This window comes from Amphiura filiformis, chromosome 11, assembly GCF_039555335.1.
Source record: "Amphiura filiformis chromosome 11, Afil_fr2py, whole genome shotgun sequence".
NCBI lineage: Eukaryota > Metazoa > Echinodermata > Ophiuroidea > Amphilepidida > Amphiuridae > Amphiura > Amphiura filiformis.
In genome coordinates this window covers 9,282,301-9,309,183 of record NC_092638.1, presented here as the reverse complement: position 1 = coordinate 9,309,183, position 26,883 = coordinate 9,282,301, and the positions used below count along the sequence as shown (strand labels likewise).

The window sequence follows — 26,883 nt, the reverse complement described above, 5'->3', positions numbered from 1 at the left end:
GTATTGCCCAATTAAATTGAACGTGTATAGGCCGCATAACAGTTAAATTTTTTGTTTTGTTTTGTTTTGTTTGTTTGCATTATACGTTTACGATTACCCGTCAAATTCTGTTAGGTTTTACCATCATTGTCTATTGTGTGTCTTTCCATTTTTGAAATAACCAAAGTACATTGTCACGGAAGAAGGGATGTTCCGCGTTCGGTGTCTGATAAATCTTACCAAAATTATGCTACAATAAAATATACAACTCAGACAAATATTGCGATGGATAGTTTATTATTAGTGCTCTCAAGTTGAAGAATTTTCTCTCAGACGGTTTCTTGCGATGGACAGTTTCGTAATTTCGGTAGCTGTTGAAACGGCGGTTAATTTGACTTAACAATTGACATGGTTGACTCTTATATATCGTGTCATTCATGAAGACATGACGTTGTGTCTTAAATTTGGAGATTAGCAAATTTCGTAAAGACGTGGCTTTGTGTGTTCCTGCACGGGAAGTGTCTTAATACTTGCTTCACTTGACGTGTCTTTTATGTAGATTGTGTTTTCATCAGGGTTATATGGGCGCACATCTGTCGGCAGTCTCTACAAGATGCTAATTTCATGCTCTTTTTGTTTTTACATAAATTCTATACTTTTATGTTGTTGAAGGCCATGAAGACGCAAGACACTTTTGATAAGACACGATTTTAACAGAGTGTATAATGCATTTTAGTGCATTTTATATATTATTGTCAACAGATATATGGAACAAAGTTCACTACTATACCTTCCATTCCCAATAAACTTTGTCTGAGGGATTTCCGGAAGAAGCTGATTGTCTTTCAGTTTTATTGTTACAAATTTAGGTTAACCCTAAACGATTAATTTCCTCAATTTCTGTAGTCTGTGAAGTTTGGCTGTATAAAATACATGATCATCATGATCATGTTCATTAAACCATGTTATTTATATTGGAGCATGTAGCCTTAGTAAACAGAGTCGGGTTTGTTAAAGGAAGTTTTACTTTCGCAAGTTTTATGCCCGGGTTTTATGTGTCTGTTCGGAGATTCGACCTCTAGACATACTTTTAAATTTCACCGGGAAATTTCTCTAATAGGAGAAGTGATATGCAAGTTGCCATTTTAAACATTTTCTAACATGATATACCGCAGCTGAATCATGTTGGAATTATTTATTTCATAACATACGTATACGTACAAATTAGCGGTTGCTTAACCATTTATAAGGACTGTTTTACTGGTAAAGTTATGAAAAGATTTGCATTTTGTTCAGTGATTTTGTGCACGTTCTATTTGCACATTATTTGAACCAGAGATAGCAACAGCAACGTGACCGTCACTACAGATAACTGCATCAGGACATCCAGATTTCAGATACCCCCAATATCAGAATATTGAATCATCTTTCACTTACACTTACGGTTTAATGGTAGGTGGATAGGCTAATATGCCTTTACCCCATATCTCTTCCAATGACTATCACTCAAGTAGAATTGAAGGAGTTCACATTTTTTGCACTGTACTGATTATGGGCCCATGGGAGGTTGTTCCAACCATTTACAGTTCTCTGGGAGAAAACGTCTTGTCTGTATTTGAGCGATTTTGTTTGTCTCGGCTTGAAGATTTTCATGTTGTGCCCTCTTGGGTTGCTGTCATCTGCTACCTGAGGATTTTGAAGGTCTCGATTAGATCTCCACGGATTCTTCTTTTGTTCCACACTGTCGAATTCTTCTTTTGTTCCTTCAGTCTCTCAGTGTAGCTCTGGTCTCTTAATAGTTAGCTTTCGTTCTGGTACTAGTTTTGTGGCACGTCTTTGCACTTTCTTCAGAGTGATGATGTCTTTCTTCAGCGTTGGGCTCCAAGCTTGTGTGCAATGTTCCAAGTGGGGTCTAATATGTTTTGTATAGAGTGTGGTGAAGCCATCTTTGTCAATATATTTGAATGTTCTCCTGATAACCCTTATACTGTTCATTGCCTTCTGTGGTGCCTTGGCACACTGCAGGCTTCATTTGCAGTCATCATGTGATATAGACTCCCATATCTTTTTCTTGATATCTTCCAAGCTTTGATTTCCCATAGTGTAGTCATTCTTAGGATTGTTCCTTCCCATGCATCACTTTGCATTCGCTGACATTGAATTTAAGCAGCCAGTTTCTGACCACTTCTGTAACTTATCTACACCTGTCTGCATCGTCTGGCGAGCTGACAGAGGTGACCATCTTTGCATTAAGATACTCATGCACGAACCACAAAATATATAGGATGGGCTTTTCTAGAATCTAAACCACCCCTGCATGAAAACCCAGGCTTCCCACATTACGCAAATTAGGTGCATGTCTATATTCTTCCAACATGGAATGAATCGGGAGTCTTTCGTTGGTCATTCAAAATATAAACCATCACTTCACTTACCTAGAACTGTAACTTTGAATTCACATGCCAAGATATGATCAGACGATGAATCTCTTGCCAGATAGTAATGCACTTGTACAGATCCGATTTCAAATTCATCCCCGGGATTATGGTCACTTATCTGCGTGTATCCGTCGGGTACCGTGGGTATTGTCCAATAAACATGAGCAAAATTTTCTTCTGGTTCGGTGCTCACGGTTATGTTGTTGGGACAATCGCCAGCAAATTCGGAAGATGATTCTATACAAATAAAAAGGCAATTCAAGACACAGATTAATGATGTTGATTTAAAAGAATGAGGTGGAATATTGTCATCGTATGTCCAAAGACTCTTTACTAACTACCGTAAAACCCCGTCTACAAGCATATATAGTGTTTTTTATAAAAGCTTAAGCAAGCGTTACTACCAATACAATAGATCGGTCTTAAAATAATACTTGTTTGTATATGCTTGGATCCGTAATTTATTTGCTCAAACTCCATAATGGCGATTGGATTAATGTAGCTTTCATCAGAAGCACACTATATGCTTGTAGACGGGGTTTTACGGTATTGTGAGAAGTAAGTTTTTGGAGGGAATGTCTGGTGAAATTTAAGTCACTTTTTTTCTTCATGTGTCAAGCTATTAAAATTTCTTTCGATCATTGGTGGCTCTGAAAAGAGCCGTTTGATTGAGGCATTGCAGGATATACCAACGTGTAACGATGTACCTGAGGATCGATTTTACCATGGAGGGAATTAGGAGTCGTGGACACCACAGATCCAGTGGACACATTATCACGCATACCCATCGGGATCTTAGGAGGAGCATCAAAAAAGAGTTTAAAGTGATTCTTACGTTGGAAATGAATGACAATGTTGTGGTCCTGTTTTGTACCCTTCTGTATCGATCTGCATCCAAATGTTCCCGAATCTGACAGCAATGGAGGACGCAGATCTATTCCTTTAGCATTAGGTCTTCCCATTGTAGCATGATCCACTCTTCTGGAGAAGTTCTCAACCCGGTCACCATCAATATCAATATGGGATGAAGATAGTTTAGGTACACCATCTGCTACGATGCAAAGTACCTCTACATAGGAGGATGTTCTTGATAGAGTGATGGATATGGAAGAATCGGAGAGGACCTGTCTGTGGCTGTAATCACCATTTATTAATATTTGTTCTGGAACAGGTTCTGTGAAAAAAAAAGTTGCAACATTTTAGTTTTTTGTGTTACATGAAGATGTGATGATGTAAGGAGCTGGTCTGTATAGGTATTTCGGGAATAATTCTGGTTTACCCTGCGACAAGTATAACCCTATACCCTAATCCCAACCCACTCTAATTATAATCCTAACCCTTAGGCTAACCAACTCCAATTATAACTCTAACCCTAGCCCTAACCCTAAAACACAGGGTGCACAGGGTAAACCATTATTTATGTTTTAATGAATCCAAGTGTGTGAAAATATTGGATCCAACACATAATAATGATAAATGCTTTACGCCCAATATTTATTGGTCTCGCTATGAGTTTGAAAAAATATTTTTAAACTCATAAGTCATAGCTCGACCAATAAATATGAACTATATCGATCCAATTTAAACCATTATTATTTTTTCAGGGTTATTAGGAGTTAAGAAAACCTAATAATGATAACATTGGATGGCTTATTTCGCATGATACCATAACATATCGGATTCGTCATACAAATATCGAACTCGCCGTTGGCTCGTCCGATATTTTTATGACTCATCCGATATGTTATGGTATCATGCTCAGCCATCCAATATTATATCAAAATTGTACCATATTTGGAGCTGGGGCACCATCGATGATGTTTACATATTCAGATTCAGACGCTATATTGTATGGAAAATGTTGTTTTTAAAAATATATATAGAATTGTCGATCATGGGGAAAAGATTTCACTATCTGATGAAGGGAATGTCGGAATTATCCAGTATAATTGAGTCATTCCGCATAATGTTTAAACAGTAGTTCTTTTGTAACAGTTTAATGTAAGCAACTGTTTGCCCGTCTTATATCTCAGGAACGGGTATGACAAGAAATAGCATGTTCAAACATATTAGCACTCAATGCGCTCTTGATAAGGAAGGGGAGAGCGAGGTGGGGGCAAGGCAACTTAAATTAGAGGGAGGCAACATTGAACGAAAACGTGGAAAAGGTTGAAAATGGGCTAGAAAGTAACAAAAAGGTATACAACTCTTAAATATCTGGGCAGTCAGCATTCCAGGAGGGAAGGGCAAGAGGGAACAAAGTTTCTCATATAAAGGGATGCAGCTGCCCTCTTATTCCCCCACTTTGCTACGCCACTGGGTTAGAAGTACGAAAACATACCACATAGAGGCTCAGGTCCACTCCATTGTCTAAAGATTTGGCAAGCTCTCACTGTACTGAACATAGTAAGTCTTTGCTGTCCTGGATCGGCACATACTGGTGTCAATGTGGTACCTATATCAAAGAACTGCTCACGTGTTTCATTTAATTCTAATTCTGAACCATCGACAAATTGAAGTACGCCTGGGCTTGATGGCGGACGGGCGCAACCTGTAGTTTGGGTTGTAACATCTGCAAGGTAAAAGAAAAAAAATAATAATACTATTATCAAATAGTTTTGATGTTTTCCTATATACTCGATTTTAATCCGGGAAGGGGGGAGGCAAACAATGTAGGACTATTGAAATAAAATGTCTGTAGATAAATGTCGGGGAAAATGCGGAATTTTGAATATTTGTAAATACTGGAAACTTTCACTCTTGGACTTTCTCCATGTCCATGAATGTTGTTTATGATAGCGGTTCCAAAAGATCATAATGATTCAACATTGATTACAGTGGTATGGGCAGAAATCTAGATACACCGGGCTATACAAATCGAAATCCATACTCCCCTATACTGAAGACATATTCCTAAGTAAATGGGTGACTCCATTTGAAATCTACACCCCCTGTGTGGCAAATTCAGGTCATGTCTTCCTTAGGGGGTGTATCTAATTCAACTGGAATACCCGATGATGAAAATTGAAACTAAAACAACTTTGACCTAGAGTACAAAAAGTAGAATATTCCCGGGGGGGTTCTTCGAAAAATTTTGTACGGGGTGTGCCACGCAGACTTTCGGATGCTGACTTTCTCTATACCTACTTTTTGCTGTTTTTGCTACCCATCAGTATACCAATTTTCAAGAAAAAGCACCCAAAAAGCACCCAAATTTGCCATAATTGGGCGCTTTAAGGGCACTTTTGCCAAAATGCGCCCAATTGGGCGCATTGGTTTCCACTGAAAACCCACCCATCGATATACCAAAATCGCTGAAAAGGTACCCCAAAACCGTGGCACATCCCCGTATACCTTCAACCAGGAAGAACCCCCCGGGAGAATATTGCAACTCATTAGCAAATAAGCCGGGGAAATGGCTGTTGTGACCAAATGAATTTCCAATTCGATCAGGTATAAGTGGCCTATTTTCTTTTAATGGCACATATCTATTTACCGTAAAGGTATCTATTCCAACCCAGTAACTTTAAATAAATTCAACCCTAATATCTCCATGATTCTGTTTCAAATTTAATTCTTCAAACACCGCTGATAATAATACCATATAACATATAATATCCGGGATTATAGTAAAACATTTTGAACATGCTGAAGGTGAAACATTTTTAGAAAGTTAAATAAGTCCGTAAAGCCTAAAGGTTATATACAGATGTAGGTCTAAATAATTATACACACGTAGTAGAGGTATAGGAAGCACTTTGAGCTAGCCCAATATCTTATCTAATGACACAGATCTGATGTGAGACGATGAAAAATGTAATTCGGTGGTTTTAAATTTTTCTTTGGCTTGTCAATCTAATTGCTTATTCACAGATATGACAGCACAATATGTTTCTTATTGCTGATGGTCCAAAAGGGCAGATAAATGATATTGTACTAATCACCAAGTACCAGAATGGCCTCATCCCAATGGCATAGTTTAATAACCTCAATTAAAAAGTAATAATGAAAAATTTAACCTTAAGTTAAAAGAGTATGAGTTTTTGTACCCAAATTTTCAAAGATCATTAAAAGAATGTAGACATGTATTGGGGTCACAGAACTGTGCCCTGATAGATGGGCATGTTGAGGACGCCAGTGAATGAGACTCGTGGTCCATTGCTTCTAGTATATATTGATAAGTTAACGATAACCATGGTAACGCAGTAACAACAAAGCCGTTATTCTCAATATTTAAAATTAGTTATAATTTTACCCTAATTATAATTCTTATATTCTGAAGAAGATGATCAAAAAGATAAAGAAATGCCAAACCAGTTTACCTAAGCTTGTATATCCATTTATCATTACACAGTTACAGGGAAGTCAGAGATTCTACGAGTATTTGCTTGATTAAGGATGGGAAGTCAGTGAGTATTAAGTACCACCTTCTGTCGACCCATATGTGGCAAAGTTAAACAGAAACAGTCCTGATTTTATGATATCAAGGTATAAATTTCACCTGAAAAATTGAGGGAAGATAAAAGATAGGGATGGCATTCTCTTCATAGTTTTTTATGTGAATGAAGATGTCTTTCTGTTACCTCTATATCGGCCCAGTTTTAGCCCTACTTCACTTCTCCCATCCCTCCCTGCCTGTCTCCCTTTCCTTTCTTTCCTCTAACTCTTTCACCATCTTTCTTTATCCCTCCTTTCTTAGCTTTGCTTTCTCTTCTGTGTGAACGTTCGTCAGTTTTTCTTTTGGTTGCCATACTTTCACCCATTTTCTTTTCTTTTACTTTTTCATTTCATATCAATTTGTAAACGCTCTTTTTAAATTCAGTTCATTGAATTTACAACCGTATGACAAAACAGGCGAAAATAGTAACTTTTTGCACAAGATTTGCAATTTAAAGAGAATTGACCATTGCTCATTCTAGTGACTCTAGTATATGGACAATTAAGTGTGCTTTTTCATTTAATGACATAAAATTTGAAAAACATTGTAAGGAGCACTTGAGGTTTTGACTTTTAAAACCTACATTTTGGTCAAAAAATGTGCTTGGAGATGTGGTAACATAGCCTGCTAATGGTTCAGCCGAAAGCCGTGTATTTAAGTTGAATCTCAATTTATATAATGAAAGTATAGCTACATGTATAAGGGGATTTATTTCGTCAATACTACCGTTTTCTTCGTGTTTTTTTTAAATTTTTCATTTCAAAAATAACAAATGATAATTTGAACGACTTATCCTTTAACTTTTAAAGCAAGTTATAAACAATATTAATTTCTTTACACTTCGCTGGGATCACTGAATGGGTCTTTAATACATATAATAATAAAGGCCTACATTTTGGAATTTCTTTCCGTGCCAAATAGAATGAAAGATCTATAGAATATTTAACCTTTTTACAGAGTGCCTGAACTTGGTATATATACAAATGACGGTATTATTAGGAAAGTTACAATCACAGGAAAGAATTTTGTTTGGATTCGCTTCCGTGAGGTCATCATGGTTGAAACGATGCCTCAGTGTTCAGAATTTGATGACGGATGAAATATAGTTAATTTGTAACTAGAAATTTGACATTTCACAAAATCATCATTTTGTTCAACCATTAAATTAGTCTGTATAACTCATCATGATATTTACAGACACAACCATGATGTCTAATTTCTATTGTATTATCAGTGATTATTGTTAAGTATGAGTCGGGGTAACCTTTTTTTTTTTTTTTCAAATTAGTTTAAATGAAGTATCATTTTCGTTCAATAATTATTGCTGAAGTCAGGTTTCGATTCCGTTTTTCATAATCACATTTTATTGACTTAATACAATAGAATTTCATTTTCAGCAAGCAAGCCTATATTGAAATAGTGCTTCGTGTATTTTGTTTAATTTCTTTCAACAAGATTCATTATGGGTGATTTTATGCATTATCTGAAAAATTCAAATACATTAGGCCCTATGTAGAGAAGAATGACAAAGTTCATACAGAATTGGTTATTTAAAAGGGCCTTTCGTGATCGATCAACAGCATTACCCCCCCGCCCCACACTTTTCTCAAAAAAGCTGAGATTTTTATACCACTAGAAACCGGCTTTGGCTATGAAGTTTATGTCAAAAAATTTCTTGCATATAGGCTATTCGTTTAGCAAAAATATCGTGAAATTTGAATTACGTTCTGATATACCAGAAGGAAATTAAAACACATATCATATAGCATGATCATGCATAACTCACAAAGGCAAAATCGAAATCAACTGAAATTTTGAGAATAAGCTTTTTTTGTGGAAATCTACTGAAAAGTGTCATAAAAGAGAGGATAGGCCTACTAGGATCACGAAATACTCCTTTAATTTGAGAGAAAAATCACAGCGTAGAACCGAGATATCACGGCTGAGCAGTGAACAGAACACGCAGCATTTGACGCATGGAAACGCAGGCGAAAACGACGGACTTGAAAATGCCCCTTTATAACCCTGATACTCTCTAAAATGTGTAAGATTGAACCAAAGAGTGCGTATTTTATGCACTCTAAAAAAGTTCCACTCTTTAAGGGGCAATAATAAGGGGCAGCTCTTTTTGGAGTGATTCTTTACAATATAGTTCTTTGAAAGAGTGAAAATGTCAAACTCTTGCTTTTTGAGTGAAATTCACTCTTTTGGAGTTATTTTCACTCTTTTAAATTGTATAATTCACTCAATTTAGACTCGTTCTTTTAGGGAGTCACCTTCAGAGAGTAACGAAGGGATCACTCTGGTTCAGCTTGTATTTGTATTGAATATTGGCTAAATGGTTAATGCAATAATTTAAGAATATCTTGTATAGTTAAATAAACATTAATGTTAAAATACAATTGATGTTCATTTTTGCCAAAGATCGCATCTCCATATCCAAAATTACAAGCAGCATTCAGAAAATAATCAGCAAAACAATAAAACAGTAAACCGTATTCCTGTTCCGAACAGATTCTATCTAGGCCTATATCTTATCAGTGCTATCGATACATCAGACAGACGTCCAGCGCCTGTAGGCATGCACTTACCTGTGATCTCGCTATAAAATAATATCACCATAAAGAAAATGGAATTCCAATAAACTCGATAAGTTGATATACCATCCATGATTAAAGTTCCAAATAAGTTCCAGTGGTTAATTAATTTCACTAATATAGATCCATCCAGGTTGCAGGTTTGCTCTCTTACTTTGAACTGATACAGTGTTGTGATTTCTCTTGTGTTTTTATGTTGAGTTTTGGTTGGTGCGGGTTTGGTTCTGTGACGTTTGTGGCTTCGTATTTCCGCATTCGCCTAGACTCTGAATCAACCTGTACCTTGCTTGTGGGTTTGCCACTTCCACACAAGGTTGCTACAATATATTCCAGAAAAATATGGTTACCAATAATAGTTTTCTTTAAAGCCATGTTGTATTATTATTATTATTATTATTATTAACGAATACTTATATGGCGCTCTACAGAGATCACAGCGCCTTACAATATAATACAAAATTACAAACAAACCAAGAAGCAAAAATCAAAAAGAAGCACATAATAAACAAATCCCTAAACTTTAGGGAATAAATGGGTTTTCAGATGGCGTTTGAAGATTTGGACGGACGCCGTCTCTCTGATGCCAACAGGAAGCTGATTCCAAAGATATGGGCCAACATTTCCATACAAAATAGATTTAGGATTTCTTTTCCATAAAATGTTAGTTTTTATTATCAGATATGTCCCCTTTTAAACATGTTAAATCTGAGCCGAACAAGTGAGGTAAAGCAAATAATTGGAATTTCTACGAACGCCGATGTAGCCAATGCGTGTCACTCCGTCGGTCGTGCTACGGTACGATCCTTTGATGTGTGTATGACCGTCCCGAACGCATGCATGTACGTACTGTTTTATGAACATCGCGTACGCGTTTGACTAATATTTATATCGTAATAATTAAACGACGGTTCCTGCGTTTTATTCAAAATCTCGAAAAACTACACCTGATTTTTGCAGGGTATGCCTATGTTAGATTAATAAAGTACAATAAATATAATCGTGTAAAAAACAGAATTTTGAAAAATATTGAGCAAATGTTACATTATGAAAAATGCAGAAATAGATAATGGACAATTCTTGCGAACTGTACTCAGAAATTAGGGTTCTAAAGGGTCTTAAAGGAGTATTTCGTGATCCTAGCATCTTCTTTTTATGATATTTTTCAGTAGATATCCACGAAAAAAGCTTATTTCCAAAATTTCAGTTGATTCCGATTTTGCGTTTACGAGTTATGCATGATTATTTGTATTACACTGCTCCATAGACAATGTGTTGTAATTTCGTTCTGGTATACCAGAACGAAATTCAAATTTCACGATATCTTTGCTAAAAGAATCAATCTGCAAGAAATATTTTGTACATAAACATTATGTAGCCAGAGGTTTCCAATGATATAAAAATCTCAACTTTTTTGGAGAAAAATGGGGGGATGATGCTGTTTGCTGTGGATCACGAAATGCCCTTTTATAAGGAACCATTGTTTGTCTGATTAGCCTAGTGGAACCCATAAGACAAAAAGGTTGTTTAAATTGAAAGAACCCCTTTAGGTTCTTAAAAAGTGTTATTTAACCCACATTAGAACCATTTTTGGTTGAGGTCCGAAGTTGAGGGTCTCATAATTGTATAAAGGACACATTTCATAACCTTTAACTGCGTTCCGGCCGAATACTTTCATGTGTTGCAAGTCGTTTTTAGATTTGACTTATTTCGATTTTGAATGAAAAGTTCCACATTTTTCTGAAAGCCAGTATAAAATGTATAGCTATGCACTAACTATGCTAACGGCCTATCTGTCATAATTATACAGAACTCGTTTACTCCACTTCGCCCGCCGCTAGATTTAAGTATGAAGTGCATTTCCACCGGAAAAGTTGTGTTTTAAGGACATCCGTAGTGTCTACTGGCTATTTATGTTTTACGTGCTATTTATCTGTTGGTGTTGATGGTACAGAGAGTATAAATAATAATTATTACACACAAGGTGAAATGTCAAACGGACACAGACAAATAAGGATAGCTTGTAAACATGTGACCCGTTAACACAAAACCCGGTAAATGTCGGCAGACCGTTTGAGATCAATGCCATTAACGGTGGTCTTAGCCCTGGAATCGTGGAAACTTTTGGTCCTCATATAAGTTTGGTCTAAAGTATACTTATGGCAGTTAAAAGTTATAATTTTAAAGCTCAGTATCTAAATGTCAACATTTCAAACTATTCAAGCCTAGCCTGATATAGCTACACGTTCAGTCCGCGGTTTGTGAAACTGGGCCACAGATGATATATACCAACTGCCGCTATAAGCTTTGGACGAGACACGCCTATAGGGTAGACCTACCTGATCATAGTGAATCATGTATATGTGATACAAAATGAGTCAAGGAAAATCAGGTTTGGAAGGAGACGCTCAAAAATCGTTCTAATCCACAGAGTTTAACTTGTTGGCTATATTATGAATAATAAGGGGCTGTGCAATAATAATTATGAGCCATGGGGAGAGAGTAAAATTGAGGAGGGGCAAGACATTTTGGCGAGCCAAAAGGGGGGAAGCAATTTTGGCAAACCGAGAGGGGGCAAGCGATTTTTGGCACACATTCATGGGGCACCTTTTAAATAAAACGCTCTAAAAAGGCTTAGGAAAACAGTACGGAAACGCTTAAACATGCAAATTTTCCTGCTCGCTGCGCTCGCAACAGGTAGGGCCTATAGACCATTTAAGGTTTGTAAATTGGGATCCCAAAAATTTGGCATGCGCAAGGGGGGGGGCAAAGAATATTTGGCAGGCCGAGAGGGGGGGGTTAAGTGATTTTTGGCGAGCCGTTTGGAAATTGGGGGGCTCATAATTATTGCACAGCCCCTAAATGATAATAATAGGGCCTAATCAGAATTTGGTTTATTCTGTACCGGTATCCACCCAATTTTTCGTGGTTCGTAAATAATTTGCGCGACAATCAATTAATCATCCAGGATCAATCAATCAATCAATCAATAAGTCAATCAACATAAACTATCAATCAAGCAAGTCAATCAATCAATCCCGGACATCAATCAAATGAATCAATCAATCCTGCAATCAATCAATCAACATATCAATCAAGCAAGCAATCCCCACATCAATCAATCAATCAATTAATCAATCAATCAATCAATCAATTAATCAATTAATCAATTAATCAATTAATTAATCAATCAATCAACTAGTAAGGTGCAACTGCACACCCTCCACCCCCCTTGAAAGCAGGGGCGGATCCAGGATTTCGAGAAAGGGGTGGCACTCCTGAAAATTAAAAAATGTAAGAAATGGCCGCGAAGCGGTCATCCCGGAGGCTTGCGCGACGGGTGTCTGAGGGGGATGTGCCCCCCCCTCCGAAGTGAGAAACTTTTGGAAATGAAGACCCAATTGAAGCCATGTGGTGGACCATTTTGTCACTATTATTGTGTAAAATTTTAGTTTGAAAAAGCCTAAAATTTGCAAAAGGACAGCCCAATTGAAGCCATTCGTGGACAAGTTTTGACCTCTTTTGTAAAATTATTGCTTTATATGTACCCACAACGTCGCGGGACACGGGGGGGGGGTGTCTGAGGGGGATGCCCCCTCAGAAATGAGAAACTTTTGCAAAATAAAGACCTAATTGAAGCCATTTGGTGGACCATTTTGGCACTATTATGGTGTGAAATTTGAGTTTGAAAAAGCCTAAAATTTGCAAAAGGACGGCCCAATTGAAGCCATTTGGACAAGTTTTGACCTCTTTTGTATAAATTTTTGCTTTATGTACCGTACCCATAACGTTGCACGACACGGGGGGGGGGGGGGGGTCTAAGGGGCCTCCGAAATTTGGAAGTTTTGCAAAATGAAGGTCCAATTGAAGCCATTTGGTGATCATTTTTACACTATATGAGAGTATATAATTGCTTTTTAAAACAAAACAGGGCCCGAACTCAATTTGCAAAATGTTACACTGACACTTTACTCGGAGATTCGCAATTTAAAGCATGCATGGATTGAAATGACAAAATGTGACGGGCCCGATCATCGACGGGCCAGCAGTAATCAACAAGCACTGCCTAAAAGAATCAGACCTATATACTAGTATTATAGGGCCTACTTCTGATAGACCAGACTGTGAGCTACTGTGCGGTTTATTTTGGCATGGCATTAACTTTTCCCCTTCTCCTTTTCTCTTCTCTTTTTCTCCTTTTTTTCTCTTCTCTTCTCTCTTTTCCTCTTTTTTTTTGGGGGGGGGGGAGAAAGGGGGTGCCGCCCTGAATCCGCGCCTGGAGAGTGCCACCCCGGTGTATGGTAGGCCTACTCATTACAGATTTATTAGGCTATAGGAGGCTATAGGCCCGAAGATTTTCTTTCTTTCTTTTTACGTTGCTCCGTTTTCTTTTTTCCTTTTTTTCTTTTTTCTCTTTCTTTTCTTTTCCTTTTCTTTCCCTCCTTCCCTTCTCTTTCTTTTCTTCTTTTTTATTTTTTTGGATCCGCCAAAGGGGGGGCACGGGCCGGTTGTGCCCCCCTCTAAATCCGCGCATGCTTGAAAGTAAAAATCCCGGGGTGAAAATATGCCGAACGGAGCATGTATTTTTAAAGGGAAATTTTGACTTACTAATTGATTTTAAACCTCATTCCTATATGCGTTGAATGTCTTTGGTAAATGACCTGTGCGTGTGCACATTGAAACGCTGTCCGTGAATGTTTACGTTGTAGCCAGTCCAAACTAGAAATGAAACTATCGGTGCAGAATTTGGCAACCTCAGCTGACCTGTCACACACAAAGTCGCTTTATCTGTACGTGTTGACATTGTGTATTTGTTCAACATTGTTTACCTTTTCACCATGGTTGAACTGAATAGCGTCAAAGTCGATTCTAAAAATAGTTTCTTTGACAGCATGGCTGCCATTAAAGGTGGCCAAAAATTGTCTTATTACATTCGTTTCATCATGATTGGTGATTCTGGGACGGGCAAAACAACTCTGCTACTTCGCTACATACACGAAGATACGGAAGGAGAATTTCGACTGAGTGATAAACCTGTCCATACGGTAGATTCTAAATCTAAAATGATATTTAGACAGGGCAAGAATATTAGAGTGGAAATCCAAGATACAGCAGGTATGTAGGCTACATACACGTACCGTATAGGTCCATGCAATCATAGTTCATCCCCGGAGTTCATCATTCATAGTACTGTCAACTCGCATGCTCGTCTCATCATGGAGGTATATAAATAAAATTATTTATATACCTCCATGGTCTCATGGTCTCAACTAGCCCTAGAACTCTGGCCATAGTATCCGTTTTTTACTTCCACTAGGGCCAGAGGCACTTACATTGAAAAATTTGTTGGAGATGCTTGAACGATCCAGTACAAAAAATCAATGCTTGATCGAACCAATACAAATGTGTGTCAGGTCACTAATTAACATGATAAAACCCACTTGAGAACACACAATCGTCGGTCATTTCTAAAGATGCATTTATACTCAATCGCTTTTGCAGAAATCTGAATCGCACGCATGATCAGTGTACTAAATCGCCGTCGTATTTGCCTGCTGAGCATGCGCATGAATCGCTGTTTTTCAAAAGCGACACGTAGGCCTATATTGACACCCTCTGTTGGTTCTCTAGAATTACACACATAACTTGTGCAGTTAACGACAATGATTCAGTCTGATGATGAGTAACCCATGGGTATAAACACAGCTTTACACAATGACTAATTTACATAGGCACAAAAGACCGTGTTCATGTACCGTTACTCAGCCAAACACGGCAGAGTAGGTCACGGATGTTACAGTAGGTACATGTTCCTATCTCGTCAACGTTATACCTTTCCAACAAGGAAAGAGATACGAAAAGCGAACGTCTAGTCTCAACATCATTAAAATTCCAGTATGTGTGATGCAAGCGGGGGAGGCACATACCCTTTTCCCTGGGTGCTACCCTTCTAAGGGTCGTCGAATTGATCAATTCAGCGTTGCGTCGATTCTGCGCCCCTCCAAGGGCCAAGTGATGAAAGTCAAAATTTTTGCAATACACTCACAAAGTCAAAGAAGGCTGACCAGTACTTCCTAAAAGTAAATAATATCATGAGCCCATAAAATTTGATAGTTGAAGTTACTTATTATTTGAATCCATCAGTATTTTCAAAATTACCAAGATATAAAACAAGAAGAGGACTTGAACTTAGACTTGAGCACTAAGGACTAGGTCCATTGGATTGAATACCATTGCATAAATAATACTTCTTGTAGTAAGGATCCGGCCGAGTACACATCCCTTGATGCCTTCAAGCTAGTGCTGAGGGGTCGTCTCCTGGTGTAGCTTGACATCCGCTTTTTAATCAGCACTGTACATTTTGTATATATATTGTCACAAACCGCTCACAGAACTGATGGAAGTATCACTGCGCCTTCTTGAGCTCGAGCCACTTTCGGTCCTGCTGTGACTCGAACCCACGACCCTGGCGAGCGTGCTAGTGTATAGACCAAAAGAGGACTCAGACTTCATAAAACGCGTCCTCGCGCCTTACTTCCTGAACTCACTGCCAGCCATTAAATACATTGTATGAACGCCTAACCCATTCCGATGGATGGATCCGCATGGTGTTAAGAAACAACAGGATCCCACCGCTGCCACCATTTTTGTCACAAACCGCTCACAGAAGTATCCTGCGCCTTCTTGAGCCACTTCCGGTCCTGCCGGGACTCGAACCCACGACCCTGCGAGCGTGCTAGTGTATAGACCAAAAGAGGACTCAGACTGTGTAAAATGCGTCCTCGCGCCTATACTTCCTGGACTCATTGCCAGCCATTATATGACCACCTAACCCATTCTGATGGATGGATCCGCATGGTGTTAAGAAACACCAGGATCCCACCGCTGCCACCATTTTTGTCACAAACCGCTCACAGAAGTATCCTGCACCTTCTCGAGCCACTTCCGGTCCTGCCAGGACTCGAACCCACGACCCTGGCGAGTGCGCTAGTGTATAGACCAAAAGAGGACTCCGACTTCCCCGTCAGGTCTATAACACTTACGCACTTATACATTTGTACCTCTGTGGCAATGCTCCCCCTCCTCATAAGGCGCGTCCTCGCGCCTTACTTCCTGGACTCACTGCCAGCCATTATATGAACGTCTATTCGTCGACCCCATTCCGATGGATGGATCCGCCTGGTGTTAAGAAACACCAGGATCCCACCGCTGCCACCATTTTTGTCACAAACTGCTCACAGAAGTATCCTGCGCCTTCCCGAGCCACTTTCGGTCCTGCCGGGACTCGAACCCACGACCCTGGGATTAAAAGGCCAGCACGATCATATTCACAGTATTATAGGTTGGGGTCAGGAACAAGTACAGTGGCGTAGCCAGCACTTTTTCAGAGGGTGGGCAATGGGGGAAGACAACTTTTAAGGGGGGCAAATTTTGATGAAAATTATCAATAATGGGCTAAAAAATACAAAAAAGGGCGGCCAGCATCCCACGGGCAAGCTGCCCCCCCCCCCCTTTCTCCCTGGCTATGCCACTGATCAAGTAAGATTCAGTATAACAAAACAATTCCTCTGGGAGGGATGTTAACAACTAATCTAGTATTCAATTATGTTATTTGATTATTAACTGTCTTTTGAATGCAGGCATGGAAAGATATAGGAGCTTAACCAAATCACACTACAACAATGCAATGGGTGCATTATTAGTATTTGATCTCACAGATGAAGGATCATTCCAAAATTTACCAAATTGGTGAGTAATAAAATGGATCATCCATGTTGTTAAAATGGAGTATAGTTTAAAAGTAAAATGTTGCAATTTTAAGACAAAAATGTGACTTTATAAAAGCCAGCAAAGATGATCGGCCCAAATTGGGTGACTCATAGTTTTTCTGATGCTTTTTCAAAATGAAGCTTAATTCCTAAAATATGTCGTCAATGCTGATTTCTCCTACATATAATTTTAAACTTGAGGTCAATTTGTGCAAATTGGATCAAGTCATTCATATTTGCAATGGCAGCATCTGGAATTTGTTTCTGGGAGGGCAAAATGTTTGATGAGAGGGCTGGGAAATGTTACAAGAAATCCACAAAATTGACCTAAAACTGTAGCCTTTTTGGTCTAAAAAGTGGAATTTTTTTTGATTTCTTCACTTGAATGGAGGGTTAACCACATCCACCTGGCACCACAACATTTGTAAAATGGCATTTCATTATCTTTATCTTTCAGGCATGACGATCTCCGTCGATACGCAGATAGTGATATACAAACAATTCTTGTAGGAACAAGATGTCACAGGAAAGAACATAGAACTGTACCAGAGGAATCTGTGAGACGCTATGCAGAACACATAGAAGCACCATACATTGAAGTCAGTGGTGAAAGGAACATCAATGTGGACAAATGTTTTGATATGTTGATAGACAGAATTTTTGAGAAGCAACCGGATGTTGTGAAGGAGGAGGTCTCACTTAATCATCAAGATGAGGACAAAGACACATATACCAGGTTATGTGCACCTTGCTGTTCTAGCTGATGATAAGAAGATGATGAAATGATGTTTGTAATTCTTGCCAACTCAAAGGAGCAGAAGGCATATTGGTCTGTTCCATTTGAACCCCCCCTTCCCCCCCACCCTCCCGTGGAAGATTTGGGAATTCCAACCAAATTCAGTTTTAACTATTTCAGATCTAAAACTTTTCATATCAAATCAACCTGAGTGGAAAAGGCATGGAAGGTTATTGGAATTACAAACTAAATTTTCTTTAAAATGGGGTGGGGGTGGCAAATTGTGGCAAATTTTACTAGATTTTTATCATTTTCCACAGTTTTTGCTATTATAGTTGAACTATAGCGTCCACAACTTAAGTTCCTCCTAACGCTTTTTGAAATAAGTAGAAAAAATATGTAATACGAAATGTAAAAATGTGAAATGGTATGTGTAGCCTTATTTGTTTTACACATCTGAATAATAGTGTCACACATCATTGAGTTCGGTCACAATTGCTCATAAATGAGACCATTAAAAGTTGCATCAGAGTCTATAGGAGTCAACTTAAAAAAAAGTATGGTAGGCCACTAAGGACAGGCCTATTCATGTGTTTGTTAAGGAATGCCGACTCCTATGGACACAGGTGCAACTTTTAAAATAGTGTCTTTTTTTACATAATGAACCATTGTGACCGAACGCAATAATATGTGATGCTATAAATTGGTCCAGATGTGTAAAACAAATAAGGCTTCACATACCTTCTTTGATTTTTACATTTTAAAATATTTTGTCCATTTATTTCAAAAAGCGATATATTTTTAGCAGGAAACTTATAAAAGTTGTGGATCCTACAATATTGAGATAGTGGTGTCATCTCTCATAAAAGGTTGTGAATTTCAAATGGAACAGCCCTTTTTTCAATGAGGATGTTGTTTAGCTAACAAGAAATAATCCAAAGATACTTGTAGTCCAGTCAAAGTGGGTTTTGACTCATCACTAATTGCAACAGAATTTTTTTCACTGCTATGAATGTCAGAGATGTCCCCGAACAACATACAAAAAGTATACTAAGATATACTTGGTGGAAATGTAGTTTTTGGCGGGAAAAGGTCATACGGGGGTCAAATTTCAAAATCGCTCCAATCATTTTAAAAACTATATCAAATTATTCCTCTAGTCATAAGGATTCGAAAAATATAGTTTGCCATATCTGTGATGTACGGTTCTTGAGTTATAACCGAAAAGGTCAAAGGTCAAATATTGGGTTCAACAGAAAAAAAAAAACTAAAAATTGTCTGATTTTAATCAAAATGGTCTCAAATTGTTCGGCTTGCAAACATAATTCATTTAATGAATATTTGCACTGTTTAGGCTGTTTAATTACATGCGTAACATCGAAAACTAGGTCGGGGTCAATAGAGTTCAATGGTCAATGACCTCTCTTACCCTGCTACCTTGGTAACGAAACATCCAAGATATGGCAAACTATTCTTATTTTGGAGTGTTTTTAAAGGACGAACACATTGAGACCATTTTTAAGGAGATCGGAGTACTTTTTCGAAGTTGACCCACGTGGAACCCAAAATTTGACCTTTTTGCTTATAACTTGAGAATGGTACATCACAGATATGACAAACTATACTTTTTCTGAATCCTTAAGACTAGAGGAATGCTTTGGTATAGTTTTAAAAAAGATTAAAGCAATTTTGAAATTTAACCCCTTTATGACCTATTCCCGCCAAAAAATACCTTTCCACCAAGTATATTTTGGTATATTTTTGGTATGATGTTCAGGGACATCTCTAAAATGTATAAAAGTGAAAAAAATTCTGTTGCAATTAGTGGTGGGTGACACCACTAATTTGCTTAGATTGACTGGACTATTGCACCATATATTACCTATTGGTAAGATGTGTACATCTAAAGAGATTACATAACAGGCATGGACCCATGATTTGAAGTTAGGGTGACATAAAGTGGTCTCCTTCCTTTATTTCTTGCCTTATCTTCTCTGGTAATTTTACAAGGCATTTGCTCTTTAGTGGTTCCACCCAGCCTAGGAGAGTCCTATCTCTGTAAAGCACTGGTCAATGCTAAATTCTGGAATAATTGTGGTATACCCTGTCCACAAGTATAACCCTAACCCTAATCTTAACCCTAACGCTAATCCTAAAATAAGGGTGTGCAGGGTAAACCAGAATTATACCTAAACCACAGTGTGCGCAGGGTAAACCAGAATTGTACCGAAATTCTTTGTAACATCAGAGTGTCACACTTGGAGACCAATGTATCTTCAAATTATTCTACATCAATTAGCACAAGCATTTACATAATCAGCATGTTTGCAAGGGACACTGCTAAATGATCTGCAGGTACACTTTTTCTCCTCCATGGGGGACACACACACATTTGCATGGCCAAGTGCAGATTCTCTTAGCTTAACCTGTTTAATGTATGAACTATGATGTATGTATACAATCATGTACTTTTGTTGTATCCTTGGGTTTTATCTTGTAGATGAGTGGTATACTATGAACATGAGAGTAAAGGTATTTTTTCACATTGAGGCATGCTGGCGCAGCTGTACAGGCTCCACTGTGCAACCGGAGGATTTCAAGTTCAAGCCCCTACAGTGCTATTGTGTTGTGCACTTGGGCAAGGCACTGTAGTTCACTTGATGCTCTCTTCCCAGGGGTGAAATGGGGAGCTATTATGAATGTTATCCATTGAGCATCCAAGGTATGATGAGCATGCCTTAGGCATATGTGTGCCAGCTGTCTTATTCCAATGACAGTGGAATAAATGCAAAGCGCTATGATACATGTGAAAGGCGCTGTATAAATGCCAACATTTTTTTCAGATCAGGTGCTATTGTGGAGGCAAAGTTCCAAGCAGGAAGCAGATGTCAAAAGTTCTTGCAAATCTTGAAATCACACTGAAAATGCAATGTCGTAAAAACTTGATAGTTAGCATAATGTGCTTACTATTGAGCGCTTTTAAAACATTCAAGCATGAAGTGCCCCATCTACAAAAGTATTAAGTGTTTTGAACAAATTATCGATACACATTGTTATACGAACAAGTAAATCTGCAAATTTGTTTTTCAACCCCATTAGGGACCGTTCACAAACACTTGTAAGGGGGGGCCTGATGCAAAAAAATTTAATTGCAAAAATTTTTCGTGGCCCCCTTTACAGACCTCAAAATTTCAGGCCCCCCTTTTTGACATGAAAATTATGGGTCAACCCCATAGAAAAGCATATAAACTTAATTTTTCCAGGAAAATTTGTGGTCATTTTTTCAGGGCCCCCCCTTAGGAGGGTCAAACATTTTCAGGGCCCCCCTTTTTGCATCAGGCCCCCCTTACAAGTGTTTGTGAACGGTCCCTTAGCTCAGTTGGTAAAGCGCCAGACTTTGGTAGAATTTCATGTTTTCAAAAGTGCTCAATAGTAAGTACATGCTAACTATCAAGTTTTTAGGGTATAGCAGGCTGCTGTTATTTTCGATACTCTCCCATGATGGCTCTCTTGTTAAGAACAGTGTGGCTGTGTGTGATCAGAAGATGTGCATTGGGGTATTACCTGCTTCCCTTTCTTGGCCTCAAAACAGGGGAATGTACAAGTATTATGTTGTGAATTTTTGTACATGTATTACATCTTCCTTCAGTATAATAATAGTATAATAGTCTATTACTTGTAACTTAAATGTCACTAAGTGTACATGCTACCCACTCTGTTACAACTTAATTACTCTAACCCATGTGTATCTTTACAATGATTACATTGACTCCTTGGAGCACACAAAGGCTTAGTGCATGGGCAGCCTGGAGACCAAAAGGGTTAACTGCCTTTGTTTAAAAGCTTCAGCAGTTCACTGTTTTGTGCATCAAGCAGCACAAGCATTTGACCTTTTTATGCTCCAAGTAGTTGACATGCTCTAGTGTAAAGAGTCATTGATTGTTTTTTATTTGTGATTTACATGTAAAGAAATACTCACAAACATGTATGTTGTATCCTTTCTGTAACTGTAAGTGTTTTTTTTATTTTGAATGTGCAATGATTTATTCCATTTGAAATCCAGCACCCCCTATGCATGACATGACCTTAAGGGGGTACTACACCCCTGGCCAATTTTGTGCCTATTTTAGCATTTTTCTCAAAAATTATAACACATTGGTGACAAGTAAGATATGTATATTATAGGGCAAGGACTACAACTACTGCACTGGAAATTCAGCAACTCAAGGCAAGTACCGGTAGTTACTGATTTATTGATCAAATATTGGTTTTCCCTCATTTTTGACTGTAACTGTACAACTGTTGTCTGTGCTGAAATAAAATTTCCAGTGCAGTAGTTGTAGTCCTTGCCCCTATAATATACATATCTTACTTGTCACCAATGTGCTATAATTTTTGAGAAAAATGCAAAAATAGGCACAAAATTGGGCAGGGTGTAGTACCCCTTAATCTTGTGTCTATTTTTGCATATTTCTCAAAAACTAATAAAACAGTGGTAACAAAGTTATGTATATTATAGGGGCAAGGAATCAATTACTACACTGGAATTTCAGTGACCCAAGACAAGCGGTTTGTTATTTATAATAAGAAATAAGGTACCGCTAGGATGTACCTTGTTTCCTATCATACATACTGAACCGCTTGTCTTGAGTCACTGAAATTTCAGTGTAGTAATTGGATTCCTTGCCCCAATAATATACATAACTTTTGTTACCAGTGTGTTATTATTTTTGAGAAAATGCAAAAATAGTCACAAATTTACCACAGGGGTGTAGTACCCCTTAACATCATGTATTCCATAGGGGCTGTATGGATTTTAACTGAAATAGCCCAGTGGTACCAAGTACATCAGTAACATATGTGAAATTATGTTTTGAAAATTGTTAAAAAGTTAAGTGCCAAAGATTTCATGGGAGTCTGCCATGTAATTTTAATATATGTGCTACTCATTTGATTTATAAAAAAGTGGAATTGCAATTATTCCTTTCAGATTCCAAGAAGGAGTACAGGTCAAAAGCAGCGTAGTTAAAAACTGTCACACTGCACACTGTCACATTTCAATGAGCCTGTTCAAAATTTTTGAAAGTATGCATTTCTTGCCAAGACAGTCTTCTACTTTCGCTAGTTCAAAAGTCCACTAGTAATAAAGTCTGCTAGTCCTGAGGGTTGCTAGTCCCAAAGTTTGCTAGCACACTAACCATAACCTGAAAGCTCACCCCTAACCCTATTTTTTTTGGACTTCGAATTTCATGATTAGCAAACCATATTTTCATTGACTAGTGAACCTATTAGTACTAGGGTAAACATATGCGTGCCAGTTATCAGCCAGGCAGAATACGGTAGATTTAATACAGGGAAATGTCGGTATACAAGTACTTTGCTGTGTAGCAAAGACTTAGTTATGAACACATGCCCTACCTCTACTGGGACTTCCCGAACCAAAAAAATTGGACAGCATCAGCAAAAGAAGTGAAAGAATTTATTATATCTCTGATCAAGCTAGTAATAAAACATTATCCACATTTATCAACTTTATTATCAATGTATTATTTGTATAGAATCTCGTTTGTATTTAAAGGAGGATTTCGTGATCCTAGCATCCTCTTTTTATGAAATTTTTCAGTAAATATCCACGAAAAAAGCTTATTTCCAAAATTTCAGTTGATTCCGATTTTGCGTTTGCGAGTTATGCATGATTATGTGTATTACACTGCTCCATATATATAGACAATGTGTTGTAATTTCGTTCTGGTGCACCAGAACGAAATTCAAATTTGGCGATATTTTTGCTAAACGAATTAATCTGCAAGAAATATTTGGTACATAAACATTATGTAGACAGAGGTATCCAGTGGTGTAAAAATCTCAACTTTTTTTGGGAAAAGTGGGGGGATGAGGCTGTGGATCACGAAATGCCCCTTTAATATGTGCAGATAATAACAGATAATTTTATGCTCTATCATCATGATCATTGCCTGAACTAACCATGAACAAAATAAGACATTTTATTTTCATAGTGACTCAACTTTTGTGGTGCAAATATGAACAGCTCAAGATCAAGTGGTTATAATTTTTTAATTTTTTTTTAATTTAAAAAAAAGGATGTGTAATACAAAGGGCATGATTTGTAGAAATGTTTATTTTGTAATCAATATTTTAAAGAAATTTGTGAAAAAATACACAAAAATGATTTGTCTTAGAGTAAAAAAGTCAGTACAAAGTACCGACGCGGACATACACATTGTGCCGACTTTGAAGGTACGCATACCTGCAGCAGAGACGCAGCACTGCAAGACTGTTTACGCTACCAGATATCTGAAGCCAGCGTTGTCACTTTGTACTTCAGAGTGGACAAACTGTAGTGACAAGATCAAGTGGTTAAAAATTTTTAATTTTTTTAAAATTATTAAAAAAGGATGTGTAATACAAAGGGCATGATTTGTAGAAATGTTTATTTTGTAATCAATATTTTAAAGAAATTTTTGAAAAAATACACAAAAATGATTTCTCTTAAAGTAGTAACAAGATCAAGTGGTTAAAATTTTTGATTTTTTAATTTTTAAAAAAGGGCACGATTTGTAGAAATGTTTATTTTGTAATCAATATTAAAGAAATTTTTGAAAAAATACACAAAAATGATTTCTCTTAAAGTAGTAACAAGATCAAGTGGTTAAAATTTTGATTTTTAATTTTTAAAAAGGGCACGATTTGTAGAAATGTTTATTTTGTAATCAATATTAAAGAAATTTTTGAAAAAATACACAAAAATGATTTCTCTTAAAGTAGTAACAAGATCAAGTGGTTAAAATTTTTGATTTTTTAATTTTTAAAAAAGGGCACGATTTGTAGAAATGTTTATTTTGTAATCAATATTAAAGAAATTTTTGAAAAAATACACAAAAATGATTTGTCTTTAAAGTAGTAAGTACATGTATGTGCAATATGATGTGATACAATGAAGCAAAGTTAGTCAAGATGATCTTTATTTTAACCCCATGGACACTACTGGTCATCAAACAGCATTTCTGATTGGTTGATAACTTGAAATGTTCATTTCAATTGCCAATTAGGACTAGACTTTAAACTATTTATGGTCAAACTTGCATTTGCAGATGATCTTTATTAATAGCCTCCTTGATTGGTTCAAAAGTGGACACAATATTCATTTTGGCCAATCGGCAGGTAGTTCTCATGGGGTTAACATGTGACATGACCTGATCTGACCAGGCCAATAGTTGCTCAGTGTGGTGCTCAAGTAAAATGCTCAAGCCAGTGAACAAGGAGGGGCGGGGGTACTAATAACATCTCAGGATGCATTATAATTCCAATTCCAATGATATGATTAATTTGCAGTATGATGTATGATGTAGGAATATAAATTAATAAATTAAAAATCAATTAAAGTTTCAGTAAATGACTTGTTTTACTTGATTGCATCACAGATATTATAGAACAGGTTGTCCCCAAAACAAGTTTAATACATGTAGAATTAAGAAAATGTACTATATTTTGCAATGGTACAACAAAACAATATCACTTTTTCAGTATTTTCTCTTCCTGTAAGTGTCTGCTATGGGCTCATATTGAAATTCCCTTACACAGGAAGGTGTGCGCCATCCTGCAGCTTTCCTGTGCTAGCCTTCTTTTGTTAAAATCCTGTTCAGGGTGTATCACTGATGCATATAATCCATCCGTTTTATGACCGAGCTTTCCTGAGGTGCGCGCTTAGCGAGGGAATCCTGCCTTCTTTCTGTGTGAAAACGTGGTAGGGTATTTCAATATGAGCCCTAAGTGTCAACTCTGTATCATAAAAGCTTGCGAGCTTGACATTTTACGTACAGGGGTACTACATGCAGTAGAGGCTACCGGTACATACATGTAGATTGTCACAAACAGGAAATTGATATTTGTTAACATCATCTTTATTGTTTTTTAAAATTTTCATGTAATCTTTTGGGGGACACCATGCACATTACAATGTACATTTAATAATGTACCTGCTCTGTGGCTGCTACCCAAGCCCCACCTGAGCAGTTCTTAATATGTTCTTAAATGCAAGATGTTCTTAAAGAGGTAAGTCAGGTAACCCCATCAGAGCAGTTCTTCTGGGGTGAACCAATCCTGCCTGGTTATCAAATTAATCAGTGACAAGGTTATCTTTGAATATGACAGGTGCTAATTGATGTTTAAATATTATTGCATCAATTAGCACAAATTCAGAGATAACCTTGTCTCTGATTAATTTGATAACCAGGCAGGTTTGGTTCACCCCAGAAGAACTGATCTGATGGGGTTACCTGACTTTCCTCTTTAAGAACATTTTGTTAGGCTCCAGAACATGCTTTTGACAAGCATTAACATATAATTTTTTTTTTACTTTTTATTTGTTTTATAAAATTGTATTTTTTAACTCTACTTGCATGAGGCTACCATATTACGTATAGTTTTTCATTTCATTTGTACAAAAGTGTTATTGTATTTTAAAACTGTTTTATTGGAATATGTTCAGCTGTTTTAAGTAAGCTTAACTTCAACTATATAGACAAACTTGTATCAGTATTTCAATAAAGTAGTGACTATATACTACTTGTAAAAGCCTTTATAATTTGTAAAAGCACTCTTTGCACATGTGAGTATGTAACTATGATGGTACATTGAAGACCATAGGCATTAGAACCAAATTAGTTTGATCTTTTGATCGACCATCAATTGACGATTGTTAATTGTGATAGCATTTGAATCTCTGCCTGTGATGACACTGATCAATATAGAGTTACCATTAATCAATAGGTCATGAATAAAGAAGCATCAAAGCAGCATTGACAGGGATCCAAAGATCAAACACATTTGTCTGTGGTGCACTGCCTTAACTATGATGCAGAGTGTAGGGGTGTACCAGGCCCGTACGCAGGATTTGGTGCTGATTTTG

At 37.4% G+C, this 26,883-nt stretch overlaps 2 protein-coding genes across 2 annotated transcripts in view; one reads left to right on the top strand and one right to left on the bottom strand.

The window, feature by feature from the left end:
• LOC140164323 (uncharacterized) overlaps positions 1-9,611 on the bottom strand; it is a 37,030-nt gene extending 27,419 nt beyond the window's left edge. Inside the window, 4 exon segments of the mRNA XM_072187599.1 lie at positions 2,415-2,654; positions 3,253-3,591; positions 4,759-4,989; positions 9,447-9,611. Of these exon segments, the coding sequence (XP_072043700.1) occupies positions 2,415-2,654; positions 3,253-3,591; positions 4,759-4,989; positions 9,447-9,525 (889 nt within the window). The 5' untranslated portion in view covers positions 9,526-9,611.
• Positions 9,612-14,182: 4,571 nt separating this feature from the next.
• LOC140163922 (uncharacterized) lies at positions 14,183-18,030 on the top strand. The gene is made up of 3 exons (XM_072187227.1): positions 14,183-14,564; positions 17,090-17,198; positions 17,676-18,030. The coding sequence occupies exons 1-3, from the start codon at positions 14,288-14,290 to the stop codon at positions 17,980-17,982; spliced, it is 693 nt and encodes a 230-aa protein (XP_072043328.1). The 5' UTR covers positions 14,183-14,287; the 3' UTR covers positions 17,983-18,030.
• Positions 18,031-26,883: the final 8,853 nt, after the last annotated feature.